At 44.3% G+C, this 15,578-nt stretch overlaps 1 protein-coding gene across 2 annotated transcripts in view; it reads right to left on the bottom strand.

The window, feature by feature from the left end:
* Nucleotides 1-8,245, bottom strand: part of DNM1 (dynamin 1) — a 66,125-nt gene extending 57,880 nt beyond the window's left edge. For both annotated transcript variants that reach the window (XM_062011477.1, XM_062011478.1), the window contains exon 1: nt 7,916-8,245. In XM_062011477.1, coding sequence (XP_061867461.1) covers nt 7,916-8,076 — 161 coding nt within the window. In that variant the 5' untranslated portion in view covers nt 8,077-8,245. The remainder of the gene's footprint in view (nt 1-7,915) is intronic.
* Nucleotides 8,246-15,578: the final 7,333 nt, after the last annotated feature.

Here is a 15,578-nt window from a genome sequence, read left to right as displayed (position 1 = left end):
TAGGACCTGGAAAACAAAAAGCTCGACATAAGTACAAAGTATCAAGGAGTCACCAGGAATAATTGTTTAAATACCTAACATTGAAATTGTGCTCTCAGTTGTCAGTCATAATGTTTTGATGCACAGTTTTGTCTTCTCCATAGTGAACACTGAAATGTTGTCTCAGTCCTCTCTTCATAACCACCCCAATATTTTTAGTAGTTAGTTCTGAGCAAGACATCCAATTCTCATGACTGAACTCCAAGTCACTGAAAAATAATCCTTATGCATGACTTAGAAGCATCACAGATAAACATAAAGAGAAATATAGCTTTTTGGAGCTTTTAAGTACCAGTCCTGCTTGCAAGTCTGACCACCTCCACACCTGATCAGACTATGTTTAAAGTCACTAGGCACAAAACCCTGGGATCACTTCTCTATAAGGGCTGTGCTACCCATCTCTACTCTAGAAGGCTACGCTCAAAAATTTAAATGCTACCAGCTCATCTAGTGCAGTCTCTCATCTCCCAGTGCTTTCTAAGAATACTGTGACTCCTCAAATCCAGTATCCAACCTCTGCCAGCAGACAAAGTGGCTGCATCAATCCCAATCTCTCTGCAGAACAGATATAAGTAACCAGCAACATCCAGCAAATGACACAGCATGAACCACTGAAGTGCTTGGCAACACACTTCTGGAGAGGAGGAGGTCTTTCAAAGGGTTCAGGCTGTACCACCCTTGGAGAGTTTTAATTTCTTAGGGAAAAAAGTGTTTCTTATGTTATGGTTAACCTTTTTCAGTGTTAGTGAAGTGTCAGTTAATGATGCACACCTACATGACATGGCAGAGACAAACAGTTTCTCCTTTCTACTGATGGAGAAACAGCATGAAAAATTAGTCACATGAGAATTCCGTTTCTGAGCTGAGAACAGAACTCTTAAGGCTGAACGTGCCCATCTGCCTGAGACAATATTCCTTCACATTCCTTTACCTTGAGCTTTCATCTTCTATTAAGATGTGCAAAACCAAGTCTGAGACTAGGAAAATAAACTTTCAAGTGGAGTGAGAAACTGTCCCACTAGTGAGCTACTCTCTCACCATGCCTGACTAGATTTCTCTGGTTTTGGACCAGATTTAGTTTTAGCTCTCCTCCCAGCTAGCAATACTCTGACTCATATGGTTACAGATCTGCAAGTCCAAGAAAAAAAGTATTACACCCGAAGTTTTTTGGGTTGTTTTTTTTTAGTGGCAAATCAAGGAAGTAGGCTTACTCTGCATATTACCAGTAAAATTCCTTTCACATCAGCCATTTAGGCTCAATACCATATGCTTCTAGGTGACTGCCTGACATCCCTTCAGGGTATCTTCTGGTTTTGCCACTCAAATGCACTGCCCAAAACAGTATCAGCTTGCATGGGTGGAGCACACATGAGTTTGCTTTTGTCCAATAAATTCATTGCAAGTTTCACTCCATTAGCTAGAATACAGCAAGAAATGCTTCCTTGATTAACTTTAGCTTAGTTGTCATCTTCTTCCATTTCTCCTTAAAAATGTTCATCTTAAAGATGCCAAGAAATCCCTACTCAGAAGAATTTTTACTCACACCTGTACAAACAGGCTCAAACTCAATGTTAAGTACAAACCAGGGACATTCAGTAATTCATCAGACTGGGAGGGAATTAGCTTCCTGTCTTAGCATAACATTTTCAGGAGCTGCCTCAGATAGGAGGTGCTGTAGACAGACTCCCACACCTTCTATTTAAGTCTAGGCAGAGTTCTGACTGCTCAAAGCATCTGAAGAAGTCAGGTTCAAGGACTTGGCATGTCCAGCTAGGTATCAAACTATGGCTTGTGAAAACAATCAGGAGCCTTTAAAAACAGAAGTTTGTCTTTGCCTTTTTTTTCTTTGACTGTGTGAAAAGCTGTAAGCATGTAGAGTTTTATAAAACAGTAACAGCTGGCTGTTTTATCATGGGAGATGCTTTTGGGAACTGCTGACTCCCTGCCCCCACTGGTTTTGCAGACTCTTCATAGCTCTGTATCACAGCATACTGTTTATAGATCAAGCACAAAAACTCCTATCTATCTCAAAGTACAGTAAAGACTACCCAAAGTTCATAGTGCTCTAATATTCTCAACATGAAGATTACCATAGTATCTTCAATAAGAGTCCACACTAGCCAAAGCAGCATCCTCCTGATCTGCTAGCTATCAGGTGATGAATTCCAGCAATGAAAAGGCAACCTGTCATTTTCACACACCAGTACATCCAGGCGAGCCTCAACATGCACAACACTGAGCATCAGCTTCCAAACTGGAGATACAGCTGATTTCCTTTCCCTAGATAGATTCCGATACGATCTGAGACACACCATAAGGATCTCTTTTCCTAGTGAATATAAGGCTTGTGGGCACTTACAAGAAGTATGAGATCATCACTAAAGAGTTAAGCTGAAGAATACAGCCAGAGAGTGAGATCTCCAGAGAACATCTTACTGTTGCAGGAAGTAGAAAAGGTATTAGACTTGCATTTGTTTGATCCAACCTGTTACATTAAAGCAAGCAGAAGACAAATATAGGCAGACACTGCTGCTGCACCTACAAACACTGAGATTCCTGCCTTTTCCTCCTCCTTACAGCCACCCATGTTGTGTTATGGTTTAACTTAATTATGTATCTCCTCCTAGCTTTCCTCCTCCCACAGGTGTTTGCTCAGAGCTGTACCAATTTCTCTTAAATTATTTTATCATGTGGTCTGCTGTAACACATTATTCCATTTTCCCCAGTGCTCCATATTTTCTTCCCTCCCCAATTAATCTGAGACAAAAATAGGTCTTTTCTTCACAGAATACCAAAGACTTGCTGCCATTTGAAGGACTATTCTTTAACCACAACTTATCTAAACAGCAAAATGCCACTCCTGGTTCTTGTACACCTTCTGCAGACCTAAATGAGTCTGTTCCTAAGCAATGCCTATGTCTTTAACCTGCAAATTCCCAACAGCATTTGGTCATCTCACAGATGTATTTATCATACAGCAATTAAGGGTTCGTGACTTGCAATTACTCTCTCTGCCAGCACTCTGGGAATGTAAATGTATCTCAAAGCAGAACAACAAAAAAACCCCATCACATTTAAGGACCTCTTCTGTGGGCAGAACAGAGCAAGTCAGTGATTGTATCATCATCTTTAAGTTTAAATCTGCCACTGAAATACTGCATTGATATTCAGCATTACCCAGCACAGTGGACATTCTCAATCTATATATAACATTGTATGATTTTTAAGAGTTAAGCCCTCAGTTCTCTTCATAGCACTCAAGCTAACACAACACATACCACAGCAGATGCCTCAGCAACTTAAAAGCACAAAGATCACTGACAAAACAGTTTTCCTGCAGTACCTAAATAGTCCAAATATCTACCTCTCTGAATGCATCCCCTTAGGATCTTTCATTTCTAGATAGCTGCTAAACACTGATGTTGGTCTCTGAAGGAACTTTGCTGGAGAAGCTTCCCATAACAAAACAAAGTGTGTGTGTTATCAAAGGCAGCATTCCCTCACCATATCTTGGGGGTGTTCGTACTTACCTCCAAATATCTGGGGAAGGTTGAGATATGAAGATTCTAAGTTGCTCCTCAAAGTTATACCTGAAGCCAAAGTGTGGCTTCAAGACAGAGATTTGTATTTTCACCATGAGACATAGCAAGGCAAAGACACAGTTGTAGCCCATGCATCCTGGTCCTTGCCTGGACAGGCAGTTACTGTAGCACAAGTACCAAGCTTGATAGATACTTACGCTTACCACTACCACAGGCATTGCAGTGCTGCATTTTCCCTGCTCTTTTACCCATGCTGAAATTACAGTTTGCTAGGAGATGCAAGGTTAGCCCAATACAGTTGAGTTTAGGTCCATGCTTGCCTCCACTTTCCTTCCTATTCAGCATGTGCCACTGGAGCCTTGTGACAGGCTATGTGCTCCTGTTTGGTTTGGGACATAAAAGCTCCCGAGAGACAATGCTTTCAGGGTAACACTCAAGTCTGGGGTCATGTAAACCCTGATTCATTTCCCACAACTCTGGCACTGCTTAGCTCCCTTATCATAAACAAGATGGCTTCACCTCCATTCAAGTCCTTCCACCTACTGTTCCCAGTCCTTAGTCATTGCCTCCTCAGCAGCCCCCTTAAACCATCTGTTCTCCAGAAGTCAGAGGTGCCTTGTTTTCTCCATGAAGATCAATGCAGCTGCCCTAGAAAGGCTGAGCAACATGCTGCCTTGGATCACACAAGACAGAGGACATTTATGCAGCTCTCTGAAGGCAGCCCAGTGCTTTCAGTTTTTCCAAGGTAACAGTAACACTGCCACAAAACCACAGATTTGTGTAATAATGCTCGGAGATATTAAGTTGTGGGTTTTTTTTAAATAATACCTTGCATATGTTATTTTCACATGGCAAAATAAGAGTGGCATCAACATAGATGATTTTGCAAACAGCTTTGTGGAGTGTCTTGTACATCCCTCCTTCTGGGCCCTTTAGCCTCCTTCCAGTCAAACTAGCACATATCACATGCTTTGCTCTTCTTATCAGACTAATTTTGTTGGTTCTGCTGCCTGTTCTAAGATTTACTTTAAGAAAAGTGGCAGCAAGGGAAGGAAAAACACAGTAAGAATGCACTAAACAACCCCTGAGGTCTCTTCCAACCTGAGTTAGCCTGTGAGCCAATAACCACACCAAGAGGAAATGCCTGGAGCCGACCTAAGCAACCTTCCTCCAGCTCTGGGGCCCAGGATAAACCAGTCTACAAAGTGATGTGTCACCTGTCTGGCTTCTACATGGCCTCTCTCATCTATCTCTTCAGTGATTTTAACACCATCAGCTGGTATCCTAGTCACCATGCTGAGTCTCCGGCAGCAAAAGCACACATAGCAGCCACACTGACATCTGGTATTATAAATACAGGCTCTACACTGTTGGATAATCTGTTAACAGCAGAGTAAGTGACACTAGAAGAGCAATTAGTAGTGACTAGTAAGCCATTACATTCAGGAGGGAAAAATAAAGTATTTGTTTGGTAAGACATGTAACTAAACACTGATTGCAGTCAGCATCACTCCTTTGTGCTTTGAGGTCTCTAGCACGTGTGGGATTTGGTGCTACTGGGAGGTGCCAGCAGCAGCCCTAGACTGAAGTCCTACATTGCCACAAGCTAAGGCCAGCAGTAGAGGCAAGTTTGCTGCCCTGCAATGTGACCATGGCTTAATGACTATTTGAAAGGAGCCCCAAATGTACTGAGCATGAACACCAGCCCTTGTGGGGTCTCCAGTCCCTCTGCTGAAGTGTCCCTAACCAAGCAAACCCATCACTATCAACCACATCAGCATTCATTCTTCTACAAATTTTCAGCCACTCAGACAGAAACCCATCAGCATTCACACTGACTGTGCAGTGAGCAGCTGCTGAGCAATAGCTGCACCACCACCCTGGTATCAAGCTGGAGCAGTGACATATGTCATGTCCACACTACAGAAACAATTGCATCTGTACACAGTAGGTCTACACACAATTTCTTCTTATGCCTATTCAGACAAGAGAACAGTCCCATCACAATTACATTGAGGAGCCATACTTATTCTGGATACTATTTCCACAGCTTATCATCATGGTTTCTAGTACCCACAGAAAAAGAGACTATACATTACAGCAAGGCCCCAGCATTATTTTAGCAGGATTGAATTTTGTAGCATGAACACATACATTCTGTGGTAAGATGTCTCATGTTACCAGTCTCTATACTAGCCCGCACTCAAGGGTATCAAATGGAGAAAGACCTCTTCCCTCTGACATATTTTCCATTTCCACTTCAATTATTTCCTCTAAATGCTTTCCTGCAGACAGGTCTCAGCTTCTGCTCAGGGGACCTTTTGTTATTTCATTTTCTAAAAGCCACGGCACCATAACTTGCTGCGAGAGAGACAACTGATGGGACACAGTGGCCTCAAGTTCTCCTGGGACAGAGTCATCAGAAAGAGACAGAAAACAACTTAATTCTTTTTGTTTTCCACTAGTCAGATAAAATCCACAGTTCTCAGTTGGTGCCAGTAGAGACATACCAAGGATCAATATATCCCCTTCTGTTTGCTCAGTCTAAAAAGCAGGGCAGTGCACTCCTGATACAGTGACTGTCCTTCATCAAACCCTCCTCTGACTCGACAGCCGTACATTATACATCAAACCACTGCAGCACCGACTGCACAGATCCTCTAAAAAGGATTTATGAGGTCAGGCTGCCAGTACTTAGAAAGTATGAAAACAACAGAGCCAACAGGTGAACCTGTTTTGCTCACACATTTCAGGAGAGCTATCTTCCCCTTCTTAGAAAGCTACAGCACAGCAAGTTTTTCACTTTGGAGGTAGGAATTATTATTTTCTTCCTTAATCTATGGACAAACAAGTAGATTCTGGTCCATAACCTGAGGCTAGGGAAAATGTGTTCCTGCACTGTCCTTCCCTTGGCATGATCCCTGGGGGATGCTGCATGGACTGTTGGAAGTTAGCTAGAAGGGATCCCAAACTCTTTGCATGTGTACCTACAGCAAATAAAAAACATATTCTTTTAAAAAAAAATCCCCTTATGCCAAGGATCCCTTCTCTGCACCAGGTACAAGCCATGCATCTTCTTCCTAGTAGTACACACAGCACACTCTACACTCACAGCTCAACGCTACTCTTGCAGAGGTCCAGAATCTGGGGCTACGTGCAGCTAAGCAAACAATTCCTACACACCACAGACTCTTGCAATAGCAGAAAAGCTTTATAAGCCATCAGGCAGCAAGCAGCTTAAAACAAAAAGTGGGGGTGGAGGAACAACATCCAATACATGTTGTCACAAATGCACTTTGCTGAAAGAGGAAAACCCACACAAGCATCTGGACAGGTATCTCAGCAGCCACTGCTTTTAAGGCAAGTCACCAGCAACTTGCATGTCCCTGATAGCATGAATAAATACTTTAATGACTAAAACCTGTGCATCACTGAAAACAATTAACTAGGGAGGCCAGAAACAGGCTGAGGAACAATCCCCCTCACCAGGTGCTGTGTATCTACGCCGGAGCAGATAACCAGGCAGCACAGTCTGCAATTTGCTCAAGTTGCAGATGATGAATGCGAAGGTCACATGAAGGGAAAGCATCAGTATATTGCCTGTCACAAAATGGTAGCACCCGGGGATTTGAGCATATAGGAGAGTGATAACCCTGTCCTTCCTATAGCCTCCCTGCAGCTCCTGACATGGCATCCGCTATGGAGGACAGTGAGGCAGCGCTGGGGGAGGGGGACAGAGCAGATTAAACTTAAACACCCCCCGTCCCCCCCCTTCTTCCCAGCGACAACATCCATCTCTCGGAACCCCGCAATGGGAGCACCGCGGCCCGGCGGCCCCGCACCGAGCAGTGTAAGGGAAGGGGCCGGTCCCCAATGACATTTCAGCCCCTCACCATTATGTAACAACCGGCGGGGAGGCTGAGGGGGGGTCTCACCGACCCCGAAGGTGCGGCGAAGGCGGGGATCCCGCTGCGGAGATTCCCCCCCCGCCCGCCACCTCCAGGCGGGGAGTCCTCCTCCGCCCCTCCCTGCCCCTGCACCGCAGCGCCCGGGCGTCCTGCAGCGCTGCCCCACTACTGCGCTGCCCGCTGCCGCACACGCAGCCAGCGGCTCTGCTGCCCGCGTACCGCACTGCCCATGCACCGCACCGCCCGTGCGTGCGGCGGCTCTGCCCGTGATCCCCGCTGCCCGCGCACGCAGCGGCTCTGCCCGTGCCCCGCGATGCCCGCGCACGCAGCGGCTCTGCCCGTGCCCGCACTGCCCATGCACCGCACTGCCCGTGTCCCCCGCAGCCCTGCCTGCGGCGGAGCTCCCCAGGGAGAGCCCTCTCTTACCTCCCGACGAAATTCTCCAGCACGGAGCTCTTGCCGGCGCTCTGTCCCCCTACCACGGCGATCTGCGGCAGGTCGAGGTTGGCGTTCTGCCCGATGGCGGCGAAGGCGTCCTGCAGCCGGTTGACCAGCGGGATGAGGTCCTCCATCCCGCGGTTCCCCATGGCTGCGGCGCGGCAGCGGCTCTTCGCACAGCCAAGCTAACACCGCCCCTTTCCCGCACCCTCACCGCGGGCAGCCCGGCTCTCGCCGCCGCGGCCGGGAGGCACCGGCACCAGTCCGCGTCCGTCGCCCGGCTCGACTCTGCCCGCTCCCGCCTGAGGCTCTGCTCGCCTCAGCCCGCCTCACCGCGCCTGCAGACAGCCGCCTGCCGCCGCCAGGGGGCCGCGAGGGCGCCCGCGCAGCGCTGCATCCTGGGAAGTGTAGTCCGGGCGGGCTGGTGGCGGGGGCCGCTGAGGGGAGGTCGTGCGGCGGCAAAGGCCTCACACACCCCGTCCGCTGAGGCGGGGAATGGCGCCGCGGAACGAGAACGGGCCACAGCAGCACAGGCTGTCCCCAGGCCTCAGGGCCTGCGTGTGTCAGGTTGACACACCGGTGTGGCCCAGGCAGTGTAGGTGTGTGGGGCAGTCGGTGTGTCCCGTGGTTCAGTCAGTTGGTGCAGGTGCGCGGCCTGGTCGGCCTGGCCCATGGTTCATTCCATCGGTGGACCTGCCTGGTTTGGTCACAACACCCGTCTGTGAGCCTGTACAGATCCATCGCTACTCCTCTGAGGTTCAGTCACTGTACCTGTGCAGTACAGGTATGATTTGGTCAATATATCGTTTGGTTACTACACCTGCACGCTTCGGTCTGTACACTCCTACAGTCAATACGCCTGTGCAGTTTGGGTACAATACCTGTGCAGTCAGTTGACACACCTGTTTGGGAGGGCTTTGTGCCAGCAAATCAGTCATGGAATTCCCAGAATATTATAAATACTTGATAGGATTAAGCTGGGGGATGTGAAAACACTGCTGCACTTCTGCTGCTTCATCTTTATTCAAACATGGATGAATGAATGGAAAACTGCATCCTTTTCTGTCTGCAACTGCAAAATAGTAGATGCTGTGGTTGTTAATGTTTGCTTTACAGAAACACAAACAAGTGCTCCATTGTTATGCACTTAGATTTTGGTTTTTAAAAATCACTTGTCTACAGTAAAGAGGAAACTATTTGATTTAGGTTTTAAAAAGGGATAGGTTTCTAATAACAATATGAGGCCATCTTTGATTTGGAAGTGTAGCTGTGAAAACAAGTGTTCAGAAAATAAGCTGATGGCTAACGGTGACTCAGGAGGATGGAGAATGCTGCATTTCAAACACCTCTCAGTTCGTGATACCCAGAACTCTTAGTTCACAGCTCAGAGTGAGCTGGGGGTGGTGGGGGAAAGGAATAACAAAAAACTGCAACAGATTCTGATCTGTATGTTTTGTTTTAAACAGCAACTTTTTAGTTATGATTCTAAAGGAAGACTTCACAGATGTCCATCAAATATAATCCGTGCAAAAATACCTAGCTGGCTGTACAGAGAAACTGGAACAACCACACTGAGGGGTGAATTTTGCCTCACTGTATCAATGAAGATGCCCAAGAAAAACGCTCTAAAAACATCACCAGTATGCAGGTAAGAACACTGAAGGAAGGGAAGGGAGCTGCTCCATCTGTACGAGTAACACCATTGCATGGCATATGTGGGCTGTTTTGGAGGCTGTCTAAGCTATTTTTTTCTCTCAGCAAGTTGCCCAGTAAATCTCAAGAAATAAGCTGAAGAAACTCAATACAGACAGTGACCAAAAGTCTTTGGGCATTTGTGCAGTCATTCTCATTGTTTGTATTAAGGAAATCTGGAGAAAAAAATACTTTTTTTCACTTCAGAAGTTGAGAGCTACTCCTTGTTAGAGGTCACCAACAAAAGAACAGAGAAAAGTATCAAAGACTTAGACAATGGTGTCACCTTCCTCCATGAACCACAGCTGATGCTCAGGGAGCTTAAGATCATGAAGATCTTTGACGCTTTACTTGAGGAATCAGAAGAGGAAAATTGTCATTTTTCCAGAGGCTGCCATAACCTGAAACTCACCCACATAGCTCTACTTTCAATACAGAGAGCTATTGTCCAACTTCATCACTGCACCTCCTCTCACACAATTTAACAGCTGTACTAATAAGTCTTAATGGCCAGGACAGCCTCACCTGAAACTTCTCCTCACATCTGTGAGCCCAGGAATCCTTAATATGTTATGGAGAAGTGCTAGTCTCTGGCTCAGCCTCATGCCTATGGAGTGTTAGATTCTGATTTCAATTTGTAGGTTGACTTCTTAGTTCTGTATGTTTGCCATTAGATGTACCTTGAGATAACTAGACCTAATCCTACCCTGCATGTTGGTGTCTTAGGCCTGCCTCCTTGCCTCACTGTTGCTTTATGATTTGGACTATTTGTTGGGCCTAGCCTTTACCTTTGGTCTGTCCTGCTTGCCTTCCTTGGGTGCTGTGGGACTGGGCCCTGGTTGGCAATACCCCTGCCAACTGTGGGATTTATCCCTTGGCTCCTAGCTCCTGTTCACTCACAAAAGTATCAGTTGCTTAGTTAGTCCATAAAGTGATTTGACTTTGCTTTCCTTGTTCTTGTACCCCACTCTGTGAATTCCCACCTGCCTTTAATGCTTCCACTAAAGCAACTATATTTGATTGTGGCTTTCAAGCATCAGTCTTCAAGTACTGTGCGCCACTCCCTGCTTAGCACTCTAAGCAGGTATTTTATTCTGGGTGAGCCCAGTCCAGAAATAATCATTCAGGTTTATACAATTTTCTGGAAAAGCTAAAATTAAACAAAATCATTTTGGGATGTTTAAGAAAGAATATTGAAAGTGCAGTATGTCAACAGCTGATACTGAAGACTGTGGAGGGGAAGAAATAGGGTTGATGCAGACAGTTAAGGAGTTGGTACAGCAGAAAGGCTCATGGATGATTTCTTTGCAGAAATTATTTTTTTGTGAAGCTTATTTCTTGGGAAATGTGGCTCTTGGGAGAGTCTAAGGGGGTCCTTGATCTAACTTAGTATGGTCTCACAGGGCAAAAGTGCACTGGAGGAATGGGGGGAGCCTCCAGGTATTCAAGAAAGAAATAAAGGGGTGATGTAAGTAGAAAAAAAACCCCATGCAGAAACATTAGCAAACTTTACATAGATTTCTCAACAGATCAATGTTAGTGTAAAGAAGTAAATGCACAAAATGTGCTCTCAGTTCTGTGTCTTGCAGAGGCATAAGCAATTAAGATCACAGTGTATGCCTGCAGCATTGCCCCTACAAGAACCCATTAATTGTGGAGCCTGTCTAAACTCTCCTGCAGCAGTTGTAATCGCTAAGCCCAGAGAGACCAAAACCGAACATCCAAGACTTGTTTTTTAAGAAGCTTTAGAAACCTACACCTCCCGTTGATGAAAAAGAGAACTGCAGGCACTCAGAATCATTCCTGAAGCCTTCCATTTTTCCTCCTGCAAGAAATTGAGCTGCAAGGGTGTTAGTAGCAAACAGGTCTTTTGATTCTATAATACCTCCCACAAGCAACTTACGCAGTAGCATGTGGCAGTTACAGGAGAAAAAAACAGCTATGTGATCATCCTTCATGGGAAATACTGAAAAACTGCAGTACCTCTGAAATACGAAGGAATTTTATAAACTGGAGTGGACAGGAAAAATCATTCTTTCTACCTTGGTAGAAAAATTTAAGCCATGAGCAAAGAAAACAAGGAGGATAAGAGATTTTCCCTCCCTTCAAGGTGCTATAAATACTTCTGGGTGTACTTTAATGTGAATCCCTAAAAGTGTATGTGGGCATAACTCTATGTGTTTCTATGTATGGTTATCAACATAATGACAGCTTTGTACACTGATTTTGTCACCTCATGCAAATAGCACTCCCAATTTAGTTAGCATAATTAGAAATAGACACTTGAGTGCCGGATTCTGTCCCCCATTCCTTGCCCTTGCAAAAATAACACATCTAGTCCTCAGAGGGAAAAAAAAAGCAAAAACGTGTAATACAATTAGCTTACAATTCTCATACTTATCTGCAAATGGTTTCTCTTAATTCCAGGTACAGCTATGAATCACAGAATCTTAAGGGTTGGAAGGGACCTTGAAAGATCATCCAGTCCAATTCCCCTACCAGAGCAGGACCACCTAGAGTAGGTCACCCAGGAACTCATCCAGGTAGGTTTGGAATGTCCCCAGAGAAGGAGACTCCACAACCCATCTGGGCAGCCCCTTCCAGTGCTCCCTCACCTCAACAGCGAAAAAGTTTTTGCTTATGTTTCTTTGGAACCTCTTCTGTTCCAGCTTGTACCTGTTGCCCCTTGTCCTATCAGTGGCCATCACCGAGCACAGCCTGGCTCTGTCCTCCTGACACCCGCCCTTGATGTATTTGTAAACATCAATGAGGTCACCCCTCAGTCTCCTCCAAGCTAAAGAGCCCCAGCTCCCTCAGCCTTTCATCACAAGGGAGATTCTCGACTCCATCATCTTTGTGGCCCTGTTCTGTACCCTCTCCAGCAGCTCCCTGTCCTTCTTAAACTGAGGGGCTCAGAACTGAACACAATATTCCAGATGTGGTCTCAATGTTCAGAACATTTCACAGTAGATTATGAAGTGGACACCCTGGTCCTTTGGGTTCCTAAAAAACATTATTTATAAACACAGGTAAGAAATTAAATGGAATGTTTACAAGCAGAGGTTAAAATCTCAGTTCCATAAGGAATCATGGCTAGGATTATTGCTTTGTGTATCAATATAAAATACATTACACAGATGACACATAGTTTAAAAAAATCCTCTTAAATTTACATGGTTATCTAAAGCTGCCTATAGAGACAGAAACAATTTAAGCATCTATTTTATAGGTACTTATATGCTACTATAGAAGCAATGATACCATAGTGACATCATTGACCTCCAGTGGTATCTGTTGCTCAGTAAAAGTTTCTCTCTAATGTTCCTGTTGGTTGTCAAAGCTGTCTGAAAGGAAAGCAACCTTTAATTTTTGATTTGCAAACATAGTGCTTTTCTTGGTAGAATAACATAGCAAAATGCTTTCTCACATTCTCCTCTGAAACAGGAAATTTGCTGAATTGGTCTGCAAATCCATCAAAAAGTGGTAAAAGAAGGTAAATGTGTATGAGAGGCTGAGTCAGGTTTATCTTTAGTGTAACTCCACAGAAATCAGGAAAGAAATAAACTGAATATTATAGTCCATTAGGAAAGGGATCTGGACATGGGTGTGAGTTCAAATTAATATTTTAAGAGCAAGGGAGCTGAATTCTCTGAGCTTTCCAGATCCAGTGAGATGACATAAAATACTTCCTGGACCTTGTGAGACTGAAAATCATGGCTAGAAGAGGCTTGGTCTTGGTAGCAAAATGGATATAGAACCAGTCTCTTAGTTTATATCCTGTGGCCTGTCTTGCCAATCAAGAAAAATAAGGATGATGTTGCTAGAGCAGTAGAACAAAGAGTGAGTGCCAATATCCCCTAATGCGCAGATCATTTTGCTTTCAAATGTTGTATGCTACTGCTTTCCTGTGTGTGAATAGTGTCTTTCTCCAGAGAAAATAGACATGGAAAACAGTGTAATGCCAGTAATTAATATCAGACTGTGAGAGCAGGTCTGGTAAAACTCGACCCATTCCTTCAGCAGATAGGCCCCAAAAGCAGGAGGGAAAAAAAGTGCTTTAAAACTCCATATGCCTTTTTATGCAAGGAGTTTGGGAGATTTAAAGACATTATGTTGAGAGGTAGTCACATCCTAGTGAAATGGATGAGTAATCACACCATACTTGCAGATTGCAGAGGAAATTGCAGGCACCACAGTATCTTGGTGCTGTCATAGGCACTGAGAAACACTTAGATTTTCAAAAGCTATGTGGCTTCACCAAGGACTGTGTACCAAGTCTCTTTCAAAGCCAAAATTAAAACAGAGAACTGCACAGCCCAGTCATGCTAGAAACTAGAAATTTCTAGTGCCTGATCTGATCCCTGACAGAAATTCATATAGGCCAGCAAAAATTTGGCTATCTAATGCAATAAAGCTCCTGACTAAAAAGCATTCATATGGTCTGCAAAGAAATCTGAGAAGAAATGTCATAACCCTGATCTGATCACAGAGACCTAAAGCAGGTTGCCTTATAGTGATGGTCCAACAACTCCTCTGACATTAGTCTCTGTATTGCAGGGTACTTTCTGGGTCATTTTCTTGCCTTGACTTTCTAATTCTTACTCTGTTTCATTCAATCCTGTTGTCAATGAGACACAATCATTGTGTAACCACCCCGAGCCCAGTGGATACCTAGGTTGTTACCAGTAATGTTGCAGTGTGTACTGTAGCACTATGTTTTTAAGGTTCTATGTTTTCTCACCTAATGACAGGTATTTACTACTACATACTGAACAAATTCCTTAATAACTGAAAAGGAGGTGACCCTTGCAGGAGAAACTCAACTGTCAGTATACAGGAGGTCAAGATTTGTGTACCAGTTCTTAGTGGGCACCGATAAGAAGAACCCTTTGGCTGTCAGCTCAAGACACACTGGCTTATTGCCTGTAAAGAAAAAAATGGATCCTAGCCCAATTTTATGCACTGTTGCCTTATATCTCCATATGACTTTCAAACTGAATGATGTGATTAGTTGTATCTGGAACCTTCTCTTCTGGATTCAGTTAAACCATCACTGGTAGGTGTGATTTTTATGTCTGGCACTTAAAGGCAGCTCTGAAGATCAGCCTTTGGACTGTGGGTTGATAGAGCAGCATGTGTCTTCACTTCCTACAGCCCTAATCACACAGCACTAAATTCATGTCCAGATCTGTCTTCAGTACAGTGGTGTGTCTATGCATTGAACTCTAGGTTCACTGTTCATAAATTCCATAGGGATGTTTATTTAATAATTTGTACAGAGGACCTTGTGGAAGAAAGGGGGAGCCTCTAGACTGTGTCAGTCTAGACTATATCTAACAGTAAAAACCCCCTGTAGACTTAGTTACATCTCACTAACATGGTGCTTTCTAGATTTCCAAATCTTACATGTGAAGAATACTTACAAGAACTTCAGTTTCAGAATTAAGAACAGAAAACATCCATTTCAGATCTGCATTTGTATATACAGTTGAATTCTGTCTTTTGCAGGCCTGGCTAATATTCAGATTAGCTAAACATGTGTATGATGGTAAGATTAACCCTCTCCCTCCCCACTGCAAATGAGCCAGGCTGCCAGCTGCTGCAGTAGCATCGTTACAGGAGCAGAGGATCAATTACACAAAATGATTTTTAAAGAACTCCATGTATGTTTTCTGCTCCATTTGTGTATTCCCTGGGATGATACTTAAGCTTTCATGGTTAAAAGGAGAGAATTTTCTCTGCATGCAGACAGCTACAGCTGGATAAAGGGCTCTGCACACTAATGTGACCAGTCATCGATTAATATAGGTGGTGATCTCCAAATTTATTATTGTAGAAGCAGAATGGTATTAAAAGGCCCAAAGGAAAAATCAACATATGCTACTGCATTGAAAATTATTAACACTGTGTGTCACTCGTACCTGTGTTTAGCTTACAATACTTTCAGCTAAAAATCAAT

This window comes from Colius striatus, chromosome 19 (assembly GCF_028858725.1).
Source record: "Colius striatus isolate bColStr4 chromosome 19, bColStr4.1.hap1, whole genome shotgun sequence".
In the NCBI taxonomy this organism is placed as follows: domain Eukaryota; kingdom Metazoa; phylum Chordata; class Aves; order Coliiformes; family Coliidae; genus Colius; species Colius striatus.
The sequence above is the reverse complement of the archived record's forward strand: the minus strand, read 5'-3'. Positions and strand labels throughout refer to the sequence as shown.